Source organism: Corvus hawaiiensis, chromosome 6, assembly GCF_020740725.1.
Source record: "Corvus hawaiiensis isolate bCorHaw1 chromosome 6, bCorHaw1.pri.cur, whole genome shotgun sequence".
In the NCBI taxonomy this organism is placed as follows: domain Eukaryota; kingdom Metazoa; phylum Chordata; class Aves; order Passeriformes; family Corvidae; genus Corvus; species Corvus hawaiiensis.
Window position 1 is genome coordinate 46,398,341 of NC_063218.1, and position 25,041 is coordinate 46,423,381.

Genomic DNA, 25,041 nt, shown 5'->3' on the forward strand with positions numbered 1-25,041 from the left:
GGTAAAAACCACTGGCTTTGTCACTGGAGGTGGCTTGACTTCATCTCTCTGGCAGAGCCTGGCAGGTTTGCCTGACCAAAAGCATTAGCTGCCTGTACATATCTTCTCTGCCTTTGCCCCTTGTGTTAGGCAAGCATGGTTCTTCCCAAGCTGATCTTTCTGCACTTAAGCCAGCTCTGCTTGCCTCACTTTTAGATACCAGCCCACATTTCTGGTACTCCATTGACCTCAGCCTCTTTCAAAGTGGTCCTTCTGTGATGTTGTGCATTGTGCTGATGAAGCTGCTGCCTCAGTACTTTGCAGTGATGATCTGGGAAGGTATGACAGCACTTGTTAGACTGAGATCTGCTTTGTGCCCCACCTGCACCACTCAGTGCCCTTACAAACAGGGATAGAGAGGAAGAACTTCTCAGTCACAGGCTTCTGGGAGAGAAGTCCATCAGAGCTGCAATGTATTTTGCTTGCTGGGGCTCTCTCTTATTTGCTGCTTTGTTCTCTACAAGTGCTGTCTCACCATTGAAAAAGCCATATCTGGCTTGAAGCCACTTGAAGGAGCTTGGACAAGAGACTTCCTGCTCTGAACATTGAATTAATGGGCTTGGTCTTTTACACGAGTGAAATCCTTTCAGACTTTTGTCCATGTCAGGCTCCCAGCTCTTCTAATTAAGAGGCTTTTAACTCAGCCAGTGTTTGGGAGCTACAGTGCAGCTGGGCTTTTGATAAAAAGAGGAAATGCTGGAGGTAGGGATGTAACGAGTTGGATTTCAGCTTCAAAAAAATGTCTCAGAGAGAGAACACAACATCCTCCTTGCACCACCTTTTATTTGCTGCAGGAAAGATGGGGAGACGTCAACTGCATGGGCTGCTCTAGAACTGATGGAGATGAAAATTAAAAAGTAAGGTCATCTTTACTTCTGGGGACCTTGGTGTCTCTTAGGCAGCTAGAGGGATGTTTTAGAAAACATTGCTTACTCGTGCCTTTTCTTATTCTGGCTATTTTCTACAATCCTGTCATGGCTCTTGCTTTGAAATCCCTTTTGCTTTCCACCCCTGCTGCTGTCTGGTACAGGGTGTTGCTTGTGCTGAGGCTGTATCTTTGCAAAAGGAATGGGTCTGGAAAAAACCTCCAGGAAGGTGGCCTGTAGGAGCCAATAATTATCATTCACTAGTGTGGCTGTTATTCCTCACCATAATCACCTGTAAAATCTAGTCAGCATAAGAAATTTGGGTCCTTTTTTGTTTTTCTTTCAAGGCCAGCTTTGCCATTTTTACTTGAACATGAAAAGCAAGCTGGTGTTGTTTCTGACTTCTTTACTGCTTACACAGACTTGCCATCAGAAGCAAGCTGACTGTCCAGCTAATGTATAGAATCTAACTTTAGTCTCCAAATTTTGCTGTGTTGGCTCCATAACACAAAAAATGCTTGGCTGGAGGGTTTGTTTGAGAAAGAGCAAGAGAGAAAAATGTGGTCTGCTGTCTTATTTTTTATGCTTTCTTCCTTTCTTTCCACTGCTGTATTCCCCAAAGCTTGGGTCCAGCTCTGTGTCCGTTGCTTGCCAGGGATGTTTACTTGACTAGAAACATATAATAGTACCCATTAATAGGTAGTCTTCTGCAGAGTTTAGTGTCACTTGAGCAGATATTTATTTGAAACAGAGGCGCCCTGGAAATACACTGATTTGAAAGGGGGAATGAAGCGTTCTGCTTGTTCTGTGAAGCAGAACCACCCGCTGGCTCGCAGAGCAGTAGTAATAAATGGAGTCAAATAGCGTGGGGCATAATTGCCTTCTCCTTTTGTGTCAGCTTCATATCGTTCTCACATGTGACATTCTTCCTGGCCATCATGCTCTTTATCCTCCCATTGTACCAAGAGTGCAAACAGAATTAGTTTGTTTGTTATCGTGGCATCTCTACGTGGCTTTTAATGTCTTGGAGGTTAAAAAACCCCAAGCAACCCAACTCTCAAGCCCTCTTTGTCCAGCACTGTTTAAATCTGCTCTTAGCCTGCTTGCACAGCTCACTTCTGCCCTGCAATGCAGAAAACAGGTCTGCATAAGGAGAAATCTAAAGCAATCAGTGCAACAAGGCTTCAAAAATGTGGTGGTGTTGCTGAAGAGGAGCTGTCTGGAGAAGCTGTCTGATTCCATGAGATCAGTAAGTCAGGAGGTGACTTGGTGTAGGGATGTAGGCATTTTTACAATCACAGTACTGTGCTTAAATGGGTGCTCCCATTCCTTTTTGCTTTAGGTACTTGTAAGTGATGGGAAATATTTTCTTTGGCCTCTGAAATGTCTCCATAGTTTTGTGGTTTCCTTCCTATAAAGGTGAACGTTTCAGATTAAAATTCTGTTTGGCAACTCATAAGTTCTCAAAACAGAGGCTTGAAGGCAAGGGGTCAGGAGTGCCCAGCTTATTAAATTTTTCCCAGTGTAGGAATTGTCTGACCTTTCTTTGTTACTGTAACAGCATTAAATAAAGATGGAGCTACTATTTGGAAAGTGTTAACAAGAAAATGTCAGAGGTGGAAGGCCAGACAGTGGACCTGGCTGGGAGGGGGCTGGGAGAGACATTATTCTTCTACCACTTGCACAGATTATCCTGCTATCTGCTCTCGTCCTGCTCTGGGCTTTTGGAGTTTTGATGCAGGTTTGGTGCTCAGAGGTGTGGTGCAGAAAAGCAACAAGAGGAGGAAAAGTATGTGTTATTGCCAGAGGAACCAAGACCAGAGAGGAGCAGCTCGCAGTGTTTGGGCCCCGTCTCAGCTGATACGGGACTATCACTGTGCTCTCACGCAGATTTACCTGTGTGCTTTAATATTCCCTTCCCACCCTCTTGTTTCTGCTGAAGCCTTCCCTTGGCACCTGGCTTTCACCAGCAAAGAACTCGGACTGCCCTGTAGGTCTGAGGCAGGGGAGGAGAGATGGCAACAGAGCCTCCTTGCTTGGTGGGGGGTTACAGGTGTGTGGAAGGCTTAAGTACACTCATGTTGCGTACAGGGTGTTCCTACATGTGGTGTGTACCTCAGTGTGGTGTCTGACACAAACTCCTTTCCCCCCTCCGCTCACTTCATAGAACCATGGAATATTTTGTGTCAGAGGGGACTTTTAAAGGTTATCTAGTCCAGATATGGATGCTGAATGTTGTTCTTTCAACCACTGAGGCATTTAACTATATCATGTGTGGGTTGGAAGTGGAGGGTCATGTTTGACTGTGTTTTCTCTGTTTCCTGCGCCACAGCTCTTCTGTTTGGCCCTGCCCTGGGGGAAAAGACTTTGAGAAGATGGAGAACCAGAGTGGAGTGCTCTTGGGATACGTCCGCTGGGAAGGAAAAGAGGAAGGGGGTCAGGAGGATGAGGTGGCTCCTCATCTTTCTCCTCCTGGCCAAATGAGCAAACTGGAAGATGTGCAGGTGGAGATGCTTGAGAAGGCAAGGGAGCTCTTCCAGCTGTGTGACAAGGATGAGAAGGGTTTTATCACCAAGGTGGACATGCAGGTGAGGGAAAAAATTCTTCCTCTGTCCTGGGAGGATCTGTAAAGTCGTGGGTGGCAGAACAGGGGACAATGTGGCATGCCTTCACTCTTGGCATGTGTGGGTGTGCATGTGGTCTCTGTCTTACTCAGATTTCTAAGACCAAACTCTGGCACAGCCAGCTGTTAGAAGCTAAAAGTCCCAGGAGGACCTTGCACCTCCAGGGAATTCCTGAGACAAGTGGGACTGCAATTCCAAATTTTTAAGGAATGCATAAAATAAAAAATGTCATGACAATTCTTACAAACATCAAGCATGCAGTAGATAGGAAAGCTGGAGGGGAAAAAAAATCTTTGGTTTAATTAAAAAAATAAAACCTCAAACAACAACTCCCCCCCAAAAAACCGCACGATGAACAATCTATCAACCTCTCACAAAAAAAGTTGAGACAAAAAAATTATACAATCATAGCTAAAGCCCGATCCAAAAACTCACCTTAGACCTGAACTATAATTTTGCTCTACAATAATGTGTTTTGGTGCATTCTGTTTTAAAAAAGTACTTGTTAGCAAAAGCCCTGTAGTTCTTTGTGAGTTTTGTTTTGAAGGATTATCAGGAAGGTTACATGTGGATTGTTTTTCTCCTGCCCCATCTCTCCCCACATCTGTAAATAACACCTGACAGGTTCATGCTGCTTTAAATATTGACTCACTTTCTTTGGGTTGTGTGATGCCTAATTTTTATAGTTACTTTAATAATTTTTTATTGCACATTTAATGGACAGTTACGAGGTTTTAGCCTACACCCCTTTGTTATTTGTTTCTTTGGGTGTCCCTCCACACTGGGTGCTCTGCCCATGTATTACCAAGGGGAATTGCTCTGCTCCCTGTCCATGTTGTGGGAGTAGTGATACAGTCCCAGAAGGCAGAAGGTGACAGAAGAAAGCTAACTCGCTGTTATGGACTGAACATTTCCCTTAGGAGCTGCAAGATTTCCTGCAAGAGCTTGGAACTGAATCCAGATACCCACAAGTCTGACCTCCCTCCCTGGCCGAAGAGATGGAGCTGTACCTGATGTGCCCAGAGAGAGCTCTCCTGGGAGCAGCAGTGGTCACAGGAGGCTGGCAGTGCCACCTTTGAGCAGGAATGGAGGGAGGCAGGCAGTGAACTAGAGGCAGTGTTTCTGTAGTGGGGGAGGAAACAGGCTGAACTTTCTCCAAACAAAATAATTCCCTCTCTGAAGTCCTGGTTGAATCATCCAGTAATGGAAAAAGTCAACATATCAATGGCTCCAGACAGGTGTTTGTGTCATCACTCAGCTGTGCTGGCAGACTGTTGCACCCTGGGCAGGATGCAGTGCTGAAAGGGCACATTGCCGTGGGCCAGAGCTGAGGATGGCAGGGACAGTCACAAGGAAGACTTGAGCCATGCCTCAAGTTTGTTCATTCTTTTGTCTTTGCAGCAGCTCCAGAGTGAACTCCCCCTAACCCCTGAGCAGCTGGAGACAGTTTTTGACAGCTTGGAACAGAATAATAAGGGATACCTGACACCTGTGGAGTTCAGCATGGGTCTAGGTAAGGACTGTACAGAGGTAGAGGAAGGAAAAAGCCCACCTGTGACAGGATGTTTTTTGGTAAGAAAGTGCAGTGGTTCTGCTGAAGCTGCACCAGCTATGCAGGACAATGCCCCATGCTCATGTGAGCATCACTGGAGAGGGTGGGTGTGTATCCTCCTCCTGGAGGCTTTGTGCTGCCTTCTCCCACAGCTGTTACCTGCCTACCCAGTAGAGCCAGCCACAGAACATCTCCTGCTGGAGAGGGTACATGCTGTGAGCTGTGCCTGGCTATCTGATCCACAGTTGTTCATCTGCATGGAAATATGCCTCTTGGCAACAGTCTCCAGCTGGTAGCAGTGCTGTTCAAGGACATTAACACTGGCAAATAAGCCTTTATCTTCCTTTTAATGCTGTCTTTTCCAAACACTAGGAGAATACTAATCCTTGGCCAGAGTCCTCACCCAGCAGCACACGTGCTCACTGCCTTGTCAGCTCTCAGAAAATCTGCACCTGTCAGTGCTTTCCTTGGACATGCAGAGGTGTTAAGTGGATCAGGTCAAAGCAAGTGAACACAGGTGGTCTAGGGTTTTCAGAAGTGATGGAAGAGGCTCCTGAATTTTGCTGTCCTGATTGCTCAGGTTGTGTTTGCTCCTGGCTTTCTCACAACCTGGGAGTGAGGTCTTTTTAGTGCTGCAATTTGAATGCTCAGGAACAGCCACCGTGAGAGGAGAAGTTGCAAAGTTTTCCTCTAAAAAAACCCGGTAAACTGTGTCTTGGGCCAGCCTGTTCAGGGACTGTTTTAACCCACTGAGTGCTTGCTCACTACAGCTGTTCCTGCCCTGTGCTTCTGTCCTTGTTGGCTGGTTCCATTGCTTTTGGCAGAAACAAGAGTTCTGTCGGGAGTGGGGGCTTTTCAGTCCAGCACTATGTAGCAGGTGAATGGGCACCATTTGGGCACCTTGGCATCCACAGTGCCCTCTATGTTATGACTTGGTTATTCCCCAATCTCATTGTATGAGGCATTTGTCCCATGGGCACAGCCTCAGATGGACATCATGAGGGCATCTGCCTCAGTGCCATTGCTGGGAGAGGTAGGCAAGTTTTCTCTTTGTGTAGGCAGCCTAGCTCCATGGCACTTGCTCCAGTCTAGGCAAAACACTTAATTTCTGTATTTCTTTTCTTCACGGTTATTCTTCGTGTGTTCCATCACTGAAATCCTTTTCAGACTTTTCCCCTAACTCAAGACTTTGGCCTGGCTGTCTTTTTTCTGGAGTGTGCAGGGGGGAAATCAAGGGAAGCAGTTCAAGCTGCAATCAAGTCTGCTTCTTGAGATGGCTCCTTGCTCCTTCTAGGATATCAAAACAATCTTCAGATCATTCTCCACCTCAATTTTCCCATCTGCAAAAGAGAGATAATGAGACATAATGACTCTTTCTCAAAAGCAGACCTCAAAAGTGCCTGATCTAAACCCTTCTCCTTAATTAACTGTCTGATTATCAGGTTTTAACTAAGTATCTATCTCCACACTGCAAGTTTTTTTTACAGCACATTTTAGGAGTGGGAGAGAAGCAGCTAAATTCTGGATTTATGGAGATAAGAAGAGGTAGAGTTGAGTCCTCTGAAGTATAATAATGGTGGATATATTTCCCCTTAGAGTAGTGTCTTGTTCTTATCTGTGCTCTGTGAACATCCTTGACTCCTGGTCTTATAGCTGGGAAAAGTAATTTCTGCCTTTTGAACCAAGCAGGTGTATTTTGGAAAGGAAGAGTAGCTGCTGCTGAAGACCTGACTCTGTATACAAGATGAGGGCCTGTGTTTCGGATAGGATTGCTTGATCTGTTTCTTTGAGAAGGATTTGTTCCCAGCACCAGTATTTGTCACATGCCTTGCATAGCAGGATGTTCTTGTGGCATTAGCGTCTCAGCATGAAACAAAATCCAGATAGCTGGAAGCTATCCGTACGTGGGATGGGGCAGGAGGAGGTGCTTAGAGGGCGAGTTCATTCTGTTCTACACAATCCCAACAAGAGGCTGTCCTTGTGTAGCGCTTGACTCAGAATGGATGTAGCACATGAGGAGGGAGGGGTAATGAGCCCCTCCTCTCCAGTTTTTAAGCTGAGGAACTGCAGCATGGTACTATTCGGAGCCGGCACGCAGTCCCGGAGAGAGCCTGTGGGATCGGTGGCGCCTGAACCCACAGCGCCGCTCTGTGGGAGTGGAGTGACCGCTCGCCACATGCTGAGCGCCCCGGGCCGAGGGTGGCAGCTCAGATGTGAGCAGAGCCCGGCAGCCTGTGGCTGGGCTGGGAGCCAGCTTCAGCCCCAGCACTGTGGAACGGCCACTGACATCACTCAGGACGTCAGAACAGAGGCTCTTCACTGACCTGGAGCTGTATCCTACACCAGCAGCATGCAGGAGGCTTCTCATGGAGCTCTGTCAGGCTGCCATGTAAATAGCAGCGTATTAAATGACATCCAATTTGACTTTCTTTATTCTTCTTCTCTTCACCTTCCACCAGGAAAGTTAATAGGGATTGAATTGTGCCAAGTGGCTGGGAGAATGGATCACTCCAGACACGAGGAGACTTTTGAGTCAGGCTGGTCAGATGACTTGGACCCTGCAGATGATGATGAAGAGAAACGATTCTGTTCCATGATAGAGCAGCTTGGAGCAGCCCAATTGTTTGAAGAGTAAGTAGGGGAGTCGCATGGCATTGCTTCTACCTTGTTTTGGTCTTGCAGTACCAAAACTTCAAAGTACCAAAACAGACCAAAGAGGTGAACTGAGCTGCTTGTTCTCTGAAGCACTGCTTGGGATTTCTGTACTGCTGCCTTGGATTTCCAGATGCTTGGTAGCAAATGCAGTGTGGTCTGGGTTTGCTCATCGGTTACCAATTACATTTAGCTCAGTGCTTTTCGCAGTTTCCCAAATTTGAGTTCATAACACAGCTGTAAAATGGAACAGCTGGTGGCATACAAGTCCAGCCCAGGCAGCAAATGAAAAGAAGCATGGGAGGGTTAGATGAGGTAAGGAGGATGAGTGTGCTCTCTGTTGCAAAATGGTGTGTGACTGTTCACATATTTCCAGACAATCATTTGTAAGAGTCTCTGAAGGATCTGTGTTCAAGGAGCTGCTTGGGGCTGGGCTGATCTTGAAGAGTGTGAAAGGATAAACTGGGAAAAGGGGTGCTCCAGTGAGATGCCCTTGCATGTAGCCCCAGTAGAGTCTACTGGCACCAGTGTCATCCAGCCTTTTTTTAGGCTTTCCAACATGAAGCATTATGCATAACTGGTTCTTACTGAGGCACACCTGCAGGGCCTGAGGTGCCCAACTGCATCTGGGCTGTCCTTCTTTTCAGGCACTGTACTCCAACTGTGTTGCCAGTTTGCAGGGAGCAGTCCAGGTTAGGGAAGGAGGTGGACAGGATTGGAGACAGAAGCTGAGAGTGATGGAGTTTGCTGCTTTCAGAGGTGCATCTGTCACAAATCAGACATTTTTTCCCGATATTTTCATTGTGATGCAAAGCACCTGCATGTTTTTAGTGCTAAACAACTTCTGTCTGGAAAATATTCTGGGAAGCTGTTATGTTTTAAACAACAGGATGACACTGTGAAAGGCCATGTTACCTTTCTGGGAAAACAGTGTCTACTGTTTATAACTCTGCTTTGACAAGCAGAAGTCTTAAAGTGGAATTATCTTGTGTTTTATTTTGACCATTTACTGGCAGTTTTATGCAATGAGTTCAGTAGCTACTTCATGTCACAACTTTGTGCAAACCAGCTGTTGTAAAGCAGTAATATCAAACAGAAGATAATTGGGGTGACAGCAGGAATCTGAAATATTTTCACTGCTTTCTCTAGAAAGAAATGGTTTAATTTACTAACAGGACTCAATATGTTCTTTTATCTAAAACATGAAGTTTTGATGAAGTGCTATAACTTTTTTAACTTGGTACAGAAAAAGAAGGCTGTCATGCAATACTGGCAGAGGAAATCAAAAGCTTTTTGGTTGGTTTGTTTTGCTTTTGTGTTTTCCCAAAGAATACTAAGGGAGACAAATACATAGGCAAAAAAAAATACCTATTTGGATACTGACTATAATTATTCTGTATCTTTCAAGGCAGTTTTTCCAAAGTGTTTCATGATCTAAAAAAAAAAAAAAACTCTTCCCTAAAAAGAAACATGAAGTGATGTCTGCAGGCTTACAAGACACTTTGGGAATGCATAAGTTTGTAAGTGCTGTGTTCAAGTTGCCATGAATTAAATGTCAAAACAGTGTAATCATTATTGCAGGGTCAGAAAAAGACGTCTTTGGTTTTCCAGGGCTTTCTCCACTGTTATTGTATTGAGCAAATCTGCATCTTTTTTTTTGCCTCAGTTTCCAAACCTGTAAAAAAAATGAGGACAGTAGCAGCCAGCAGTACAGTCTGAGTGTAAGAAAAACACCAATGATGTGTGATGTGTGCCAAACTCTGTGTGCTGTAACAGTTTGACCATAACACAGCAAATTTGCTGAATATTCATTTCTTCAAGTCTTGATGTAGACACCGAATGTATTATTGATGAATACTTGGAAAAGCAGTCATTCCGTGTTTGCTTCCTAGATTATTTTTCTTTTCTTCTTTCAGATGACTTCCTTTATTTTGACCTCACAATAGATCCCACTCCACATGCATGTTCTGTCACCGTCCAATTTCCCCCTTTGCTGTAATCGTGTAACAGAGATCATCACAGGAGAATGGCAGTTTGTCCTGAGTGCATGCTGGAGTTGGAATAACAGTCCATAAGATGACACAGTAACTCTTTTGCTTTCCTTCTCTTTTGTATGCTTGCTCCAGCCCACATGAGATTCGGGAGCTCTGGGCTCGGCTACGAAAGGAGCGTCCAGAGCTCTTATCCAACTTTGAAGAGTTTCTGTTGCGTGTTTCGTCATACATAAAGGAGGTGAATCATGAGAAGGAGTCTATGGAACAAGCACTGAAGAGGTAAGGAGGATATCATGGCCATCTGCTGCCAGGAGCCAGCTGATGCTTGGATCCTGTCTCAAATGCAAGGAGAGACTGGGTTACAGGATGCACAGATATTTCTTGCTGTAATAGAATGACTCTATCCTGGTCTGACCGCCATGGGTTTGCTCTGCATCCGTGCTCCCCCATAACCTTCAGTCTGGTTAAAATCCCACTCAATGCCACACAGCTGTTAGTAGGAATCTGTTTCCACCCTCCTCTTTCCTTTCTGTATTCTCTTTTTCTCTCCTGACCTGCATGCACCTGTCTTTTGTAGGAAGGAGTCAGATCATGATCGAGAAGTCAGGTGCCTTTATGAAGAAATGGAGCAACAGATCAAAGCAGAAAGGGAGAGGCTGGTCTGCCAGGTACCTTCTCTCTCTCTCGGCTTGAAGGCAACGTTCCTTTGGTCTGAAGTAGAGGTGGCGGCTCATCTGGCCAAGGAACAGCTCTTACTGTGCTGGGTGTTGTGCACAGCTGTGTGTCTTTACCTCTGCAGGAAGCACTGAGGCATGACAGGAGTAACCTGCTCCAGAAGGAATTGCACAACAAAGAGCAGGAGCTGGAAAAAATCCTCTACCGCCAGAAGAAGGTATGGGATCCAAACCTTTTCTAACAAAGCACATCCCCTCTTCAGTCTTTCTGCTGACCTGTTTTCTGATGGACAATGGTGTTCAGTGCTGAGGGTTGGCACTAGATAATTTGGCTCTGGCTAGTGTAGTGCTCTCGTGCCTCTGAAGGTGTTGAGATGGTTTGTCAAATAATTGGTTTGTCTTCAGCTATAATGCCTTTCTGTGAATGTTTTGTGCATGCATTTTCTTACCTGCTTTGTGTTCTCTTGGCACAATCTTCCTATCAGCTGTACAATACTGGCAAGGAAGATGGGGTAAAAATTTCAAAGTTATGAGTTTGAAGCCTTTTGTCGTTGTGTAGGGAAGATGTGTATGGACATAAAAGAGACAGATTTCTCTAGTTTTTGTATTCTGGCTGCTCCAAAATGACCTGGAATGAACAGTTCTGTGACACTTAGAGGTACATATTGTATACTTGCATTTGGGCACTTGATGACATACTGATTAATCAGTCACATAAAAGATCAAAGCACAAGCTTTCCTTTAGCCTCCCATCCTGGGCATGGACATTTGTATGGGATGGTCCATTCCGGATGTCTTTTTTCACTTGGTATCTCAAGAACTGAGATGTGACCCCCACAGAAACAAGTCATGGCAGGTACCAGCAAGATGCTGGAGACTGGGGGTATCCCAGTTGGATACCTAGCTGTGATGTGGATGAAACAGCACTTCTTTGAAATCACCAGCTCATTGTGCAGCAGCTGGAAAGGCCAGCACAACTGAGGTGCCATCAGGAAGGATATCAAGAATAAGATAGAGGATGTATTTTTCCTGCTGCCCACATCTTCGATGTGCCTCATTTAGTGTGTGCAGTTCTGGTCTCCTCTAATTCTACTGTGTCCTTCTCAAGTATGAAGGTACAGAGTGCTAATATGATTGAGCAAACAGAAAATTTGCCTTAGGAAGAGAAACCAGGAAACTTTAGACTTGGTTTTGGAGAGAAGGGAACTGAGGGAAGAGACATGTGAGATTTATGAAGTCAGAAAAGTGATGGATAAGGTCCACACAAAACTGTTATTCCCCAAATCCTGCAACAGCAAAGGTGAGGGACACTCAATGAGACCAGTATGAATTTGATTTAGAAGAACACACTTCTTTATACAGAGACTAGTGCTGGATTTTTGGCCACAGGAGGCAGGCAATATCAGCAGTTCAAAAATGAATTGGACAAACAAATGGACAATAGGCTTGTAAATATTCATTGAAAGGAGGAACAGTCAGAGGTGTGGCCTCTAACATCCCTAGTCCAGGGACCTTAGATGGGAAGGCTGTATGAGGGGAATGGACCATAGTTAGGAGCCTGGGCATGCACTTCCTAGGTAGCATCTCCTCTCGCTGAGGGTCAGGGCAGAACACTTGGGCTGCATGTACACTTTCTGTTACTCAAATGGTCATTTCTGGTGCTCTTAACTCTTGAGGCTTGTACTGAGCTGTGTGGATAATCGGGTCCCTCTTGTGGCCTAAGACCAGTACTGTGATGGTGCTATTCCACAGTATCACTTTCAAGGACAGACCACATAAACGGGAGAGTTGTACGTGATGGAGATTTCATAGGGAGGGGCAGGTGTGCTTTATTTAAAGCCTGTTCCTTGGCTTATTGCAAGATCCAAAGGCTGTAAGCAGGGGTTGCTGGTTTTTAGTCTCAGCTCCACTGCTCAGCATATGTAGTCTTGCTGAAATATTCCCCAGTGTCCACAGGCCTGGAGGACTCCAGATAAAGCTGGGTGTGGCTTGCTCTTCTAGCCTCAGTGGGGAGATACAGGTAGGGCTTGTGTTTCAAGGAAGCTAGGAAAGGTCAGATCCATTCATTCCTGCTCTTGACTTTTGTACATGTGTGCTGGCAGAGAGGAGGGTGGTAGCAAGAAAAAAAAAAAATCTTCTGCCATGGTGTGCTGCTTTATCTTTCTTTTGAGAGGGAAAGAAAGTAGGCTGAGAGAAAAGGCAGGCTGAAGGTGTAAATGTGGAGGCTGACTCTGCCACCTGCTACCCTGATCAGACCTGATTTCTGGTGCTTCTATAAGCATGGATTGCATACTTTTATTTTGGGCTCTGAGTTCTCAGATGGGTACTGCAGTTTCTATGTAGCAGCAGCTTCAGCAGAGGGCCCTGGTTAGCCAGTGTGGCTGGCTGGATGCTGCAGTGTCAGTATGATCTCCCTTGGAATGCCCTACTTGTCATCTGAGATGGGCAGCTTTGGTGGCTCCCTGTGACTCTTTCCCAGCCTATGCCAGCCGTCTGTAAGGAATTGAGTCACTGGCTGAGTACACGGCAGCAGGCTTTGAACTTCCCAAATCAGGCTCTGTTAGTTGTGCTGGGGGCTTGTGCTGCCTAGAGTGCAGCTGTGCCGTGGTGGCATTTAAACAACATCTCTAGCCCAAGGTCCTGTCTCCAGCAGTAGTAAAGGCCACCCAATCACTTCACTTTCCAGGTGTAGTGTGAGATGCCCCTAGTACCTCAATATATACTCCTCTCAGCTGCCACGGGCTCAGGAAAGCCCTAAACCAGAGGATTCATTTCAGCAGCTGTGCTTAATAAGTCCCAACAGACACAGTCCTGCTTCCATCCAAATTTTTCCAGTCCACCTTTGACCCTCATTTGCACTGTGATTCCTACAGTACCTGACAGCATCAGGCTCCTCATGCTGCCTGAAGCACTTCTTCAGCTGTGCCTAATTGCATTGCTTGGTTCCCCAGTGCTGGTGTGATGAGAGAGAATTCCTTCCAGTTCATCTTCCTGATGCTGCTGGTGGCCCTGTAGACTTAAGTTGTGTTTACCCCCTTCTACCTCAATATTTACATATGCTTTTTCAGCTTGTTTTTTAGTTGTGATTGCAGCACAAACCGCTTCCTCTCTGTGTTTAACTCCTCCTCATCCTCCTCCTCTCCCACTGCAGCTGGAACATCAGCTACAATCACTGAACTCAGAGCAGCTGGAGACCCGTGTACAGAATGAAAGGCTCCGGCACCTGAATGAAAACCTGCTGGAAGAGCTGGAGAAAAGCAAATGGGAGCTGGAGGCAGTGAAGGGACAATTACAGAAGCTCCAGAAGGAGGCTCAGCTTGAGCAAGAGCAAAAGGACAGGTGGGGAAGGGCAGGAAAGGGTGGGTGTTGGGGCAAAGACACAGAGAAGGAAAGGTGGCCAAGCAGTTAAAGAATAAGTATCCCTAGTTAGGAGCCTTGGTGTCATTAGAGGATTGCCTGTCTCTTTTTGGCAAAAAGGAGAAACATCCCAATGGTCTTATGGGCCTAAACAGAGAGTGATACTGCTACCTCTTGCCTACCTTTTGTGGGAAATGAATATGTTCTAGAAAATCAGTACAAAAATACAGATGTTCCTCAGCCTAAAGGAGGCTTCTTCCAGTTCACCATCACCTCTATAATGCTCTTGTTAAAGATCCTCTTCTAATCACTTGTGTTCTCATTTCTGGGTTATATCTAATAATACATATATAAAACATCAGAATGTTTCAGATCCAGATGGCAGTAAGCATGCTCCCCATCTTTAGCAGCTGAGGAAGTGGAGAGGATGAATTGCCTGCTCTCATGTTGGAGGAGAGCTGTGGTACAACCCAGCCATCCCAGCTCCCAGAGCAGTGCTGTTTCCTCTGAATTCTCCTAACATAGAGCAGGCCCTTATCTTTGAGTGCCCCTGAGAGAGGGATGTTTTTATTTTCTCTCCCATTAATTTATTTCCCCTTTTTAAAATGCCTTTTGCTCAGGGATGTGTTTAGAGTCTCCAAGAACATGCAGAAGGAGAAACAAAGCCTCCTTCGGCAGCTGGAGCTCCTCAGGTGAGAACTGGGGAAGGCTGGAGGGAAATGCCAAGCTCTTATGCCTGTAAGGGGCTGAGGTTTCAGTATTGCGCTTGTTTCTCCCACGGAAAGCTACAGGATTGTATTCAAGCAGTGTTTAAACTCTGCTTGTTTTTCTGGGTCCAGACAGAGTTGTGCAATTTGGCCAGCTCTGGCACATTACAGACTATGTTATTTCATTAGATAATCCCTCCTCTGGAGGAATTTTGTCTTTCCTGCTGGCTAAGGCAACCATGTAGAGCCCTTTACCTCAGCTGGGTTACATGGAAATCCCAACATGTCTGGCCATAAATAACATTTTTATCTCTGTTCCCAAGCTCTCTTTCTGTTCTCACTTTCAAGTGTTGGGGTTTACTTCATTTTTCATAAGCATCTCATTGTGTCTTTCCTGTATCTTCCTTTTGAGCAGAGAAATGAACAAGAAACTTCGAGACGAGCGAGATGCTTTTGAAGCCAAGAAGCTGGTTAGTCTAAGAAAGAAAACCCTAATTCCCAACCACCCTCCTTTCATCTGCTGCTGTTGCTGTCACCACTCGGGGGCCTGTCACTTCTACGGGGGACAATGACAAGAGCTCATGGGCCTGGTGTTGTGCTTAATACAGACTTTGCAGCACCTCTGTGTCCCTGCTGGAGGCAGGCTCTGCTCGTTGCTGCTGCCAGCTGCCCGGGTTTAACCCAAGGCGCATTGGCTGGGGACTGTCACACAGCCCTGTGCAGGGCTGCAGTGGGTGCTGCCTGCTGCACATGTGGGGTCTGTGTGTTGTGCCAGGTACTGGGCACATGCAAGGGAGGGAAAGAAGCTGGATACATCCTGGAGCTGGGTGGTGAGGAAGAAGATGGATTCCCAGATGTGCTGCTGGCTGACTGGCATGGAGTGGCACAGGAAGGTTTTGAAATTTTTCTGACCCCCTGAGTTTGTAGCAGATGTTTTCAAAGGTTTCTCTGGGGCAGCTCCCCATTCCTATGAACTCTGCTGGGTACAGCAGTGAGCCTTGTGTCAGAGAACTAGGAGAAAGCAGGATCTCTCTCATCTGGAACTGTCAATCTGGCCTTTCCCAGTCACCAAGATAAGCACAGTGGTCTATTTTTACTTCTTATTATTTTTTCATTAAAAAGTTTTTGTATTCCGAAATGTCACTTGCACAGCTGCTCTGTCCTTTTGGACCCATCCCTGCCACCATGTCTTTGCCTGCTCTGCCACCATGCCCCATGTGCAGATCTGGAAGTAGGTGACTTGCAGGAAGGACAGGCAGTGATAGAATGTGAGAGCCTTTCTGACTGGTGTGTAAGGGACTGTGGAAGGAAACACAGGGATTGTGCCCAGATAGGAGACAAAATGCCCTGCTCTATCCAGAGGCTGGAGTTCTCCAGGTGGAGAGCTGTATAAAATAATGTCAGTAACAATTTTGGATAGAGGTGACGTGTGTGTGTTTCTGAAATCTGGAGGATTTTTTTTTCTTCAGTCTTGATTTTTAAAGCTGCTAACTATGTGTGTGTACACCAGAGCTTCCTGCTCCCTCTTGGAAAAGCCATAAACACAATCACTCTAGCAGAGTCCAGTGCAAGCAGGCAAAGAAAATGGTTTCTTCCCCTCTTTCCACGTGTTGTGCTTCATCAGCTTGTGGGTTCCTATGGGCGGGCAGGTGGCCTGTGGAGACCACTCAGGTATGTACCTCTGTGTGTGCAAAGCTTGTCTGCTTCTCCTCTATTCTCTTCTCCCGTTCCCTTGCTAAGACCTGCTGCTGCAGGTGGACCCAAGAGAGAGCCTAGCAGAGAGAGTCATAGCACAGAAGGGGCTGCTTTCTCCCTTCTCCTGGCACTGGCAGCAGGGAATGAGGTGCAGGGTGAACTCCTCCTACCACCATTGCTCATCTACCAAGGCTGTGTCTTGCTGGGCAGTTGAAGCCTGTACTGGAGTAAGGTTTTGTTTTTTCCTTTGGCCACTCTCATTTCAGCCTGCAGGGAAGCAGGGCTCCAAGGGCTTGCAGAGATGCTGCTATCATCATACACCTGCAGAAGATCTGCTCTCCAGCCTGTCTCACAGTAAGGGGGAGAGAAAATGGCAGTATTTCCCTGCAGAAGCAAAAAGGAGAGTCCAGCCTTCTGATGGGGATCCCTAGTGTGCGACACACTCTGCCAGACACTATCAGTGCTTTTACAGGCTAAAAAGAAGCCCAAGGCCTTAATACCCTCTCTTAGTGCTGGGAAGAGTTATTTCCATGAAATTAAGGTGTGGTGAACAGAGGTTCTTTCATAGCAAAGATTTTGAAGTGGTTGGAAGGAGGAGTTGGGCTATATGTGGCTGATAGCACCCAGTCACTGCTCCTTTGCTCTTCTCAGTTCCCAGCTTAATACCTTGCTCTTCATAAGAGTTTCTGGCCTTTCCAGGGTGGGCAGACCCTGGCCCCGCTGCACTGTGTGGCACTCTCTTGTCCCAGATGAGAGGCTGGGTCACAAATAGTGATATATGGCTATTTCTGCCTATGTGCAAACCACTGATGGGTATTTTTAAGACCCAGGGGTTCCAGGTTCAGTTTCACACCCATGACCCATCTGGCTGTGGAGTTATGCTTGCATGCTTTATGTTAACAGAGCAAATTTCATGTCTGCTCATCATGAAGAGTGGTTTTGGTACTTTGACTATATTTGACATGTATTTTTATTTCAGTGGTAAACCAGAATCTTTCCCATCCAAAATGCTTGTACATGTGCTGTTGTGGAATCCTTGTCATTGTGTGTTACACAGCTGTGATGTCGCATCTGTCCCTTTATCATCCCAGTGAAAAGCCAAATGTTACACAAACCTGGCAGGCCAATAAAGCATGGCAGAACCAATGGCAAAACATGCCCCCTTTGTTCCTCCTTTCTTACCTGAGTACGTGCTCTGCAGGCTGTTCCCTCTCCAGGTAAGGTGCCAAGCAGATTGTGTGGGAGTCCTTTTGCTCCACAGGTGACTTGAAGGTTGTGAGTCTGCTCCAGTGGCCTGTGACACAATTTCCTTCTTTCTGTGTGGCTAGAGGGTGCCCTCGAGTGAAGCTGCTCAAACACTGAAAACTTCCTCTTCTGTCCCTGCTGGAGAACCACTGGTTGTCTGTACCACAGCCTGGCTGTGTTGACTGGAGTGTTGTTATATACACTTGGGGGTCGTTTGCCTTGGAAGATTTGTGCTCCCCACTTGTGAGCCTCTCAGTGCTGGATTGTTGCTGTGGCTGGAGGTTCTCTTGAATATCAGTTTTATATGTAAAAAATGTTTTGTTCTTTCCCTGCAAAGTTCCTAAGTGGGTCAGGCCCTTTGTGGAGCCCAGTGTCTCCTTTTGTTAGACTGCATTGCAGTAAAGGTGTTCTGGGAGTACTGACCAACAGAACAGCTTCTTAATTTTTTTGCCTTTTAAAATAAGCCTTCAGTAAGGGTTATTGAAGAAATAATCTTTGTAGTCCTCCGGGCTGTGGGAAGCATGAAGGAAGGCCTGTCCAGAGCTGCCTGCAGGTGTTTGGTCAGTTCAAAACTGCTGTGAGAAGCAGATCTGGCAGACTGCAAACCCTTATTTCTCCACCTTTTCCTCCAGAAATAACTTGTAAGGACGTGTTAGAAATCTTCAGATTCGCAGACTGAATGCATCTCCCTTTCCCCCAGTGCCAATGCAATGGACACCTTTCCATGCTGTCTCTCACTTCGTGTTTTGTGTGTGTGTGGCCGGAGCAGTGACTCTGCTGGGAATGGCAAAGCTGCTTGTATGGGGGGAAGAGGGTTGGGAGAGAAGTTGTCCCGCTTCCTCTTTCTCTGGGGAGCTGGTAAATACTGGCTGTAGGAAGTATTCAGTCTGAGGTAAGTAGGAGGAAAGCATGGAGAGAGATGTTGCTGTAAGGCAGAGCATGTGCATCACCCTTTGCAGAGCTACCTCCTTCCTTTCCTGTGGTTTGTGTGCAGCTCTAGGTGAGTACAGGTGGAGGAAAGGTACTAGTGTCTTCTGAGGAAGGGGCAATTGGTCTGTCCTGCAAAACATCAGTATAAGAAAGAGGCAGGTGGGGAAAGAGAGATTCAGCTGTGAGACCAAGTGGAGAACCAGCCATAGAAATAACTCAGGCTGGCTAGAGGAAGAATTCAGTTTGGGGCATCACCAATTTTGATGGATTTAAAACTGAAGGAGAAAGCAGCAACAGTGATGGCTTCTTGCAGGAATTAAATTATCTGAACCAAGAAAAGCAAGCCCTGTGCTCACCTCTTGGAGCCTTCTAGTTAGGCACTACCACTGCACAGTGTGGGGCTGCCAGGGCTCCAGCCTTGCCTCCCGAGTGCTCTACAGAGGTGGGGAGTGGTTGAACTGGGGCTGCAATCACATTCTTCATTCCTTCTCTTTTCAACTTGCAGGTGCCTCAGAACCAAAAGCCCCTGCTGAAGAAAGAGTCAGTGCTAGGCAGTTCCCTGCTGGAGGACAAGCCTGTCAAACGGTTAGATGGACGTTGTGTCGTGTCCATGGTGTCAGCCCGTGCCCACTGCAGTACCCTGTCGTCAAGCTGTGTCCTGTGTCTGGTTCTCCCACCTTGGTGCTGGCTGGTTTTGGGAGCATGGTGGGGGGTGCAGTTTTTCTGTGGCTCTAGCTGTCTCCTGGCATCGGGTGGTGTTGGCTCAGCATGAAGCTGAGGATACTGTTCACTAATTTCCACAGGGAGGTGGCCTCGCTGCTGCTTCTGCCTGCAGCAAGGGGGGGGGAGCAAATCTAAATCTCACCAGAAAGTTTGGGACTGTTCACAGGCTGGGAGTCACAAAGACTGCCTCTCTCTGAGTCAGACAGCTCTTTGAAATGACTGAATCAACTCCCAAGTGTTCCAGTTCATCCTCAGGCAGAAATCCTGTCCGCTGGTGCCTCATGCCAGAGTTCATATCCCCGGGGCATGGGAGAGGGCAGGAATTGCACAAGGGTTGGGTTCTTTCTGGAAGCTGAAAGCCTCGAGGAGAGGACCTGGCTCCAGATGGGTTCATCTTGCCCATCTCCCTCTACACTTATGCAGGTGCTCACCTGGTACACCAGGCCTCCCTTCAGCCAGGGCAGGCAACACGTCTTTGTGGCCAAGGCCTTTTCTTTTTTTTTTTTTTTCCACTCTACGTGCAGAATATACAGTGACCTGGCTTGGAGCTGGATCTCACAACTGCTGGCCCCAAACAAGTTTTAAAGGCAGCACGTTCCTCTGTTTCTTACCAGGTCTCTGCAGAAAGTTCCATTGCTCCCCAGTTTCTCCTGGTGCCAGCCAGAGACACAGGTCTAGGCTCAGTTTCTTCCAGCTTCAACTCACCTTTAATGCTTGCAATTCTGGTAGTGGCACTTAAGAATTTAGCTCCAGGCTCCTTGGCTCATGGACTGATGGAAAACCAGGCGGACTGTGGAGGAGGGGCTGATTCTTGAGCCCAGGTGAGAGGTTGCTTGGATAGGTCTGAGGCAGAGCTCTTTCATGGTTGTGTGACTGACACCCATTCAATATCCATCAAATCAGATAATCAAGTTTTCCCATCTTCCTCCCCAATTCTTTCTTGCAAAGATCCTTCTAACTGCTACTGGCATAAACCCACTGGAAAGGCTTAAGAGCTGGAGAAGTTTGGCAATGAAGGTGATCACAGAAGAAGGGGAGAAGTAGTTGTTGGTCCTGTCTCTGTCCCAGCGCTGTGTCACACCACATTGCTTGAGAAACATGAAAAGAAATCCACTGGATCTGGGGTCACTGTTCAGAGTTTTGTGTTTGTCCTTTTGCCCCTACTAAAGAGGCTTTTGAGGGCCCTCATTGTGTGACTTTGCCAGCCCTGGGAGCTGGGCACCATTCCCCTGCGACTATGTGTCCATTTTCAAGAGGGAAAAGTTCTAGCTGGCCTGGCTCTGGACTTGCATTTGGGGCAGATGCAGGGAGGGAAACCAGGAATGTGAGCTCCCTTTCATGGAAAAAAGTGTAGGCATGGCAGCAGGTGAATTTTGCAACCCAGATGAAATGTACTTGCTGGAGTGAGAAAGAATAGCCTTGATTCCTGCACTAACAGCAAGAGAAAAATGTTGCAGGGTGGGGTGGGATGTCCTGCCTCTGAAGACACTGAATGTAGTAAGCTCTGGTCACTCTAATTTGCTTCGAAATGCAATCTGCTGCCCAGTGAAATCAATGGAGATATCTGTGGTGGATAAATCCCTCTGGTTGAGTTCTAGGTCTTCTCACTCCTTGTCTAATTCTTTAACAGTGGAAAACCAGTGATGCTGCCTTGTTCCTCAGCAATAATTCCAATAGTTTAAATTGGTTATTCTAGATGTTCTTTTGAAGGTTGTTCCTCCACCTACCATGTCAGCTCTACCCTCAGTGAGCAAGGTGCATCAGCCTGCTTTTGTGTGGGCACAGTCTGTTACTTCTTTTTGTATTGTATTTAGTAACAAAAATACAGGGGTAATTGTTACTTTTTTTTTTTAAAAAAGAAAGGTTTTCATTTTGCTACTTTTATATGCTTTGCTTCATTTTTTTCACTACTGGGGAAGTGGAAGGCAAAAAACTCTTGAAAAATCCAAAGTGGCAATTTTTATTAAAATTAATGACATATTTGTCAGTACATATGAGTACAGCACAGCTCTGGTGAGCTGTCTCTCTTTCCTTAGGGGAGCCACCCATGTCTTAGTCACAGGGAGTATGGGGAGTGAATATATGGAGTTCCTGCAAGAGCTTTATATGCACTAATTGGATTGTGTTGGTTATTTGGGAATTTGCAACCTCCTTCTTTCCCTATCTCCTCACCCCCTCCCACCCTACCTGTGCTGCCTGTGGGCTTTAATACAGACAACTGGCCTCTGCGGACCCTCCCTTCACCTTCCCAGTGGATGTGGCAGTGGAAGAACCCAACAGAAAGAACTGTAAATACTTCCCAGGCAATGGGGTATGGACGAAGACAGGAGAAGGAGGCAGCACAAACTTTGGAGAGAGCAGCAGAGATGAGGAGAGATGGCCCTTGGCAGCAGATCCTGAGTGGTTTAAGATGACTTGGAAGGGTGACTCTGACTGCAGAAGAAATGCAGATGGCTTGGATGCTGCTCCGCTGCCTCCTCGAGCACAGCCTGTTGGCACCGAAACCAGGGTGAGTGCACTTACCTGGGGTTATTCCTTAAACACCTGTGCTAGGGCCTTGAGGGTGTTTGACTGTCTTCCCATCTAACTCCAGTTCCATAGGTTTATAGTGCTGGGGTCCAATGCCTAAATCAAAGCACCACCTGCAACTGTGCTCTTCAAAACCTCATCCCTTTTTTCCATTGCAGCTCCCAGCACTGGAACGAGCCAGCTGTTTCCCAGATCGCATCTTTAAAGTGGTGTTTGTAGGGAATTCTGGTGTTGGGAAGAGTTCCTTCATCCACCGCTTCTGCTATGACAGGTTCCTGGCTGAGCTCAACGCAACCATTGGTAAGTAATAGCGTGCCTGGCTCATCTGGATAAGGAAGGTGGGAAAGTCAGCCTGGGCAAATGGTTTTTTGCCTGTATTATAGCCCAGATAGAGGTAAAGCTGGTCCCTCTCCCGATATTGAATCAATCTGGCAATTTCCCTGAACTAAACGGAGTTGGCCTGGCTATTGTAATGGTGAGCTGCTCTCGCCCCATACTACCTTACAGTCATTGTTACCTTCCCGACAGGTATCGATTACCAGGTGAAGAGTTTGATGGTGGATAACACCCAGGTTGCCTTACAGCTGTGGGATACAGCTGGACAAGAGAGGTAAGATTTCTGCCAGGCTCAGTGGAGGAAAGGGAAAGAGTACATGCAGCTGGTTTCTGTCCCTGGGAAAACTGTCAGCTTCAGAAGGACCAGACAGGTTCATGACAGCTATTCTAGTGCTGAACCTGCAGCAAAGGTCTGCTTTAGAGATTTCTAGAAGCTGTGGCTGTGAAGCAGGGCTCGGGGATATCGCTCTGAGGATTGACAGAAAAGTAGTTTTCCATGTGTCTGACCTGCATGCTTGTGGCTCCAAGCAGTCTGTCCATAGATGTATGCCATGGGGTTCAAAGGGTGGAAAGGACTGTGAACCTTTGCAGATCTGATTCAGCTGTCAAAGCCAGCTGAATTAGCATGACCCGTGGGGAAGGTGATTTGAACTACCCTGCTGGACTCTATCAGTGAGGTTATCAACCCCTTTCACTGTCCCTTCTGCTGACAGACTTGTGGAAGTGATAATCCTTGGTAGAGGGATTGTGCAGCTTTTTGTGACAGTGAACACTGGTTCCCCATTTGAAGGCCTCTAGTTTCAAAAGCATGGGATATCTCTAGATGTTACCAGCACTGTTGGTGAGGATCAGAGTAGCAGAGGATACATTTGACCCTTATCTGCTACTAGAGGTGAAGGCCCATCACTGCCTCCATGTAAATTACATTTTATTTGGGATACAATTTGAAGCTTAAGATGAAAAGCTATTTCAAGGGGACCATGAACCTCAAGGGCCTGACAAAAATAAGTACTGGGTATTTTGAGCTAAATACGTTATGGGGGCAGGCCTTCAGGGGGCAGCCAAGGTCATGGGAATATTCTAATCCTAAACTGTGCCAACGATGCTGTCTGTCTCAGTCAGCTAGACCATGCAGAGCTGGTGGGAATGTACTAAGTAGGAGTATTTATTGAAAAGTGACTCTCTCTTCCAAAATTAAGCTTCATGCTGAAGAAATAATTATTTCTGTGGGGACTTCTGTGGTTATTTTGATGATGAAACAGAGCAATTAAGGGGAGTTGCTATGACATAAAATGTGACATTTTATTGAGTCCAGATTGCAGCAGAGGCCAAATTCAAGATATTGTCTCTGCAGAAGGACCTTTAGTACAGGCCCCTGCAGCACTAGCAGGTCTTAGATGTGTATCCACAAGAGAGAGCTTGACTCAGTGCTGATACCAAATAGGAGACCTGGGAAAAAGCAAAAGCCTTTTCTTCTGGAGAAATATTAATTCCTTCTAACTAGAGGTGTCCAACAGTAAGTATCCTAAGGAAGAGATAGAAGAAACCCTTGGAGCATGCAAGAACTCCTTGGTGACTTCCCTGAGACTGATGCATGCTACCTTTGATGTTTCTTGTGGAGCATCTGGCGTGGCTGGCAGTTCCAGAGGTGCACCTTGACTGCCAAAGATACAGTCTGTGCTTTCTCAGTTGGGTAGGTGCCAGAAAGTTGTGTCCTTATTGTACTGAGAAAGACCAGGCTTCAGGCAATAACCTGAAGAGTTCAGGAGGGTAACAGCTGTAGGTTTTCTTGGCTCCTAATAGGAGAGTCTGTTATCCTGTGCAGGGCTGAAGTACATAGCTCTTTAGTGAGATCTCAGTACTTTTGTTGCAATTTATTCCATCAGTTTGCAATCAGTGCAGTTATATCATGGCTCTGTCACGAAGTACTTACAGATTATAAGCTTTGGGTTTGTTGTTTTGGTTGTTTAGTTTGGGTTTTGTTTGTTTGGTTGGCTTTGGTTGGAATTTATTCACAAAAGACAAGTCTGTGGTTTTAAGTGGTACAGACAGGAAAAAGTAGATGTCTGGCAAGAGTTTTTCCTGGAAATTGTGTCTAGCTCCTGATTTGTTATGTATAATGGGATTGGTTTATAGATTCAGTAGTGGAAACAGACTGTACTGATGCTGAATTCTTAATTGCTGTTTTGGCAGCACTGGGGCAGACATTATGCATGCCTAGTTTGTACTGTGGTACAGCTTAGTCTGCAGATTCTTCCAGACCATAGAGAAAGATCATGTTTTCTCCCTCAGTTTCCCTTTTAATAGGAAATTACCTTTTCCTATCCCACCTAAACAGATTCTTCTACTTCTTTCTTCCGGACCTACAAAGGCCTTCCTCCTTGCTTTCTCAGCACCATGCATTTGGCAAGATTCCTGCTCACCTATGGCTGCCTGGCCTGTCTCAAAGGTGGAGGGGTCTGACCTGTCACCTGTGTGTAGGCACCGGCCCTGAGGGACACACCATGCACGGGGGCTGCCAGGCCTTGCAGAGAGCCTGCACTAACAGATAATACCATTCTGTGTCTTGTCATTGCACAAGTGGTGCTGAGAGTGCCTTTGGTTTTGTCTGGGCTCAGGTTTCGGAGCATTACCAAGCAGTACTTCCGGAAGGCAGACGGGATCCTGGTGATGTACGACATCACGGCCGAGTGCTCCTTCGTGGCGGTGCGCAACTGGATGAGCAGCATCCAGGTGAGAGTGGGACCTGGGCTGCTCCAATGCTGCTGCTGCTGCTCCCTTGCTCCAGACCAGCTCCAACAGTCTGTCTGGAAGTGACATTTTTCAGTGCCCCGGGAAGTCCTATTGACCTTGTGAAGCTGAATTATCAAAGCACATGCCTGTGGTGGTCAGCTTGGGACCAGGGGCTTTGTGTTGAAGGTAACAAAGCCAGTGGTGGCCCATTAAATCAGGGAGAGCTGTTTCTGTGGCAGAATGTGGTGGGACCTGCCAAAACAGTAGTGTGGGTTTGTAAGCAGCTCATGTGCCCTGGCTACATCTCCTATACATGGTCACATCCCACCTGTGCTCAGGCAGGGAGATCTCCTTGTGTCTGGCCTATGCACAGGAAAGGGAGGTG

General features: G+C 46.6%; 1 protein-coding gene across 2 annotated transcripts in view; it reads left to right on the top strand.

Annotated features, from left to right (window-relative positions):
* Positions 1-772: 772 nt before the first annotated feature.
* The window catches only part of CRACR2B (calcium release activated channel regulator 2B), a 29,431-nt gene continuing 5,162 nt past the window's right edge, over positions 773-25,041 (top strand). The window contains exons 1-15 of one of the 2 annotated variants that reach the window (XR_007204494.1): positions 773-896; positions 3,238-3,493; positions 4,931-5,042; positions 7,541-7,712; positions 9,860-10,006; positions 10,305-10,395; positions 10,527-10,619; positions 13,553-13,740; positions 14,379-14,450; positions 14,881-14,935; positions 18,841-18,920; positions 21,273-21,567; positions 21,746-21,887; positions 22,116-22,197; positions 24,542-24,656. Coding sequence is in view for 1 of the 2 variants with exons in the window: in XM_048308143.1 (XP_048164100.1) it covers positions 877-896; positions 3,238-3,493; positions 4,931-5,042; positions 7,541-7,712; positions 9,860-10,006; positions 10,305-10,395; positions 10,527-10,619; positions 13,553-13,740; positions 14,379-14,450; positions 14,881-14,935; positions 18,841-18,920; positions 21,273-21,567; positions 21,746-21,887; positions 22,116-22,197; positions 24,542-24,656 (1,920 nt within the window). In the remaining variant the exon portion in view is untranslated. The remainder of the gene's footprint in view (positions 897-3,237; positions 3,494-4,930; positions 5,043-7,540; positions 7,713-9,859; positions 10,007-10,304; positions 10,396-10,526; positions 10,620-13,552; positions 13,741-14,378; positions 14,451-14,880; positions 14,936-18,840; positions 18,921-21,272; positions 21,568-21,745; positions 21,888-22,115; positions 22,198-24,541; positions 24,657-25,041) is intronic. The other variant, XM_048308143.1, reaches the window with a different exon arrangement.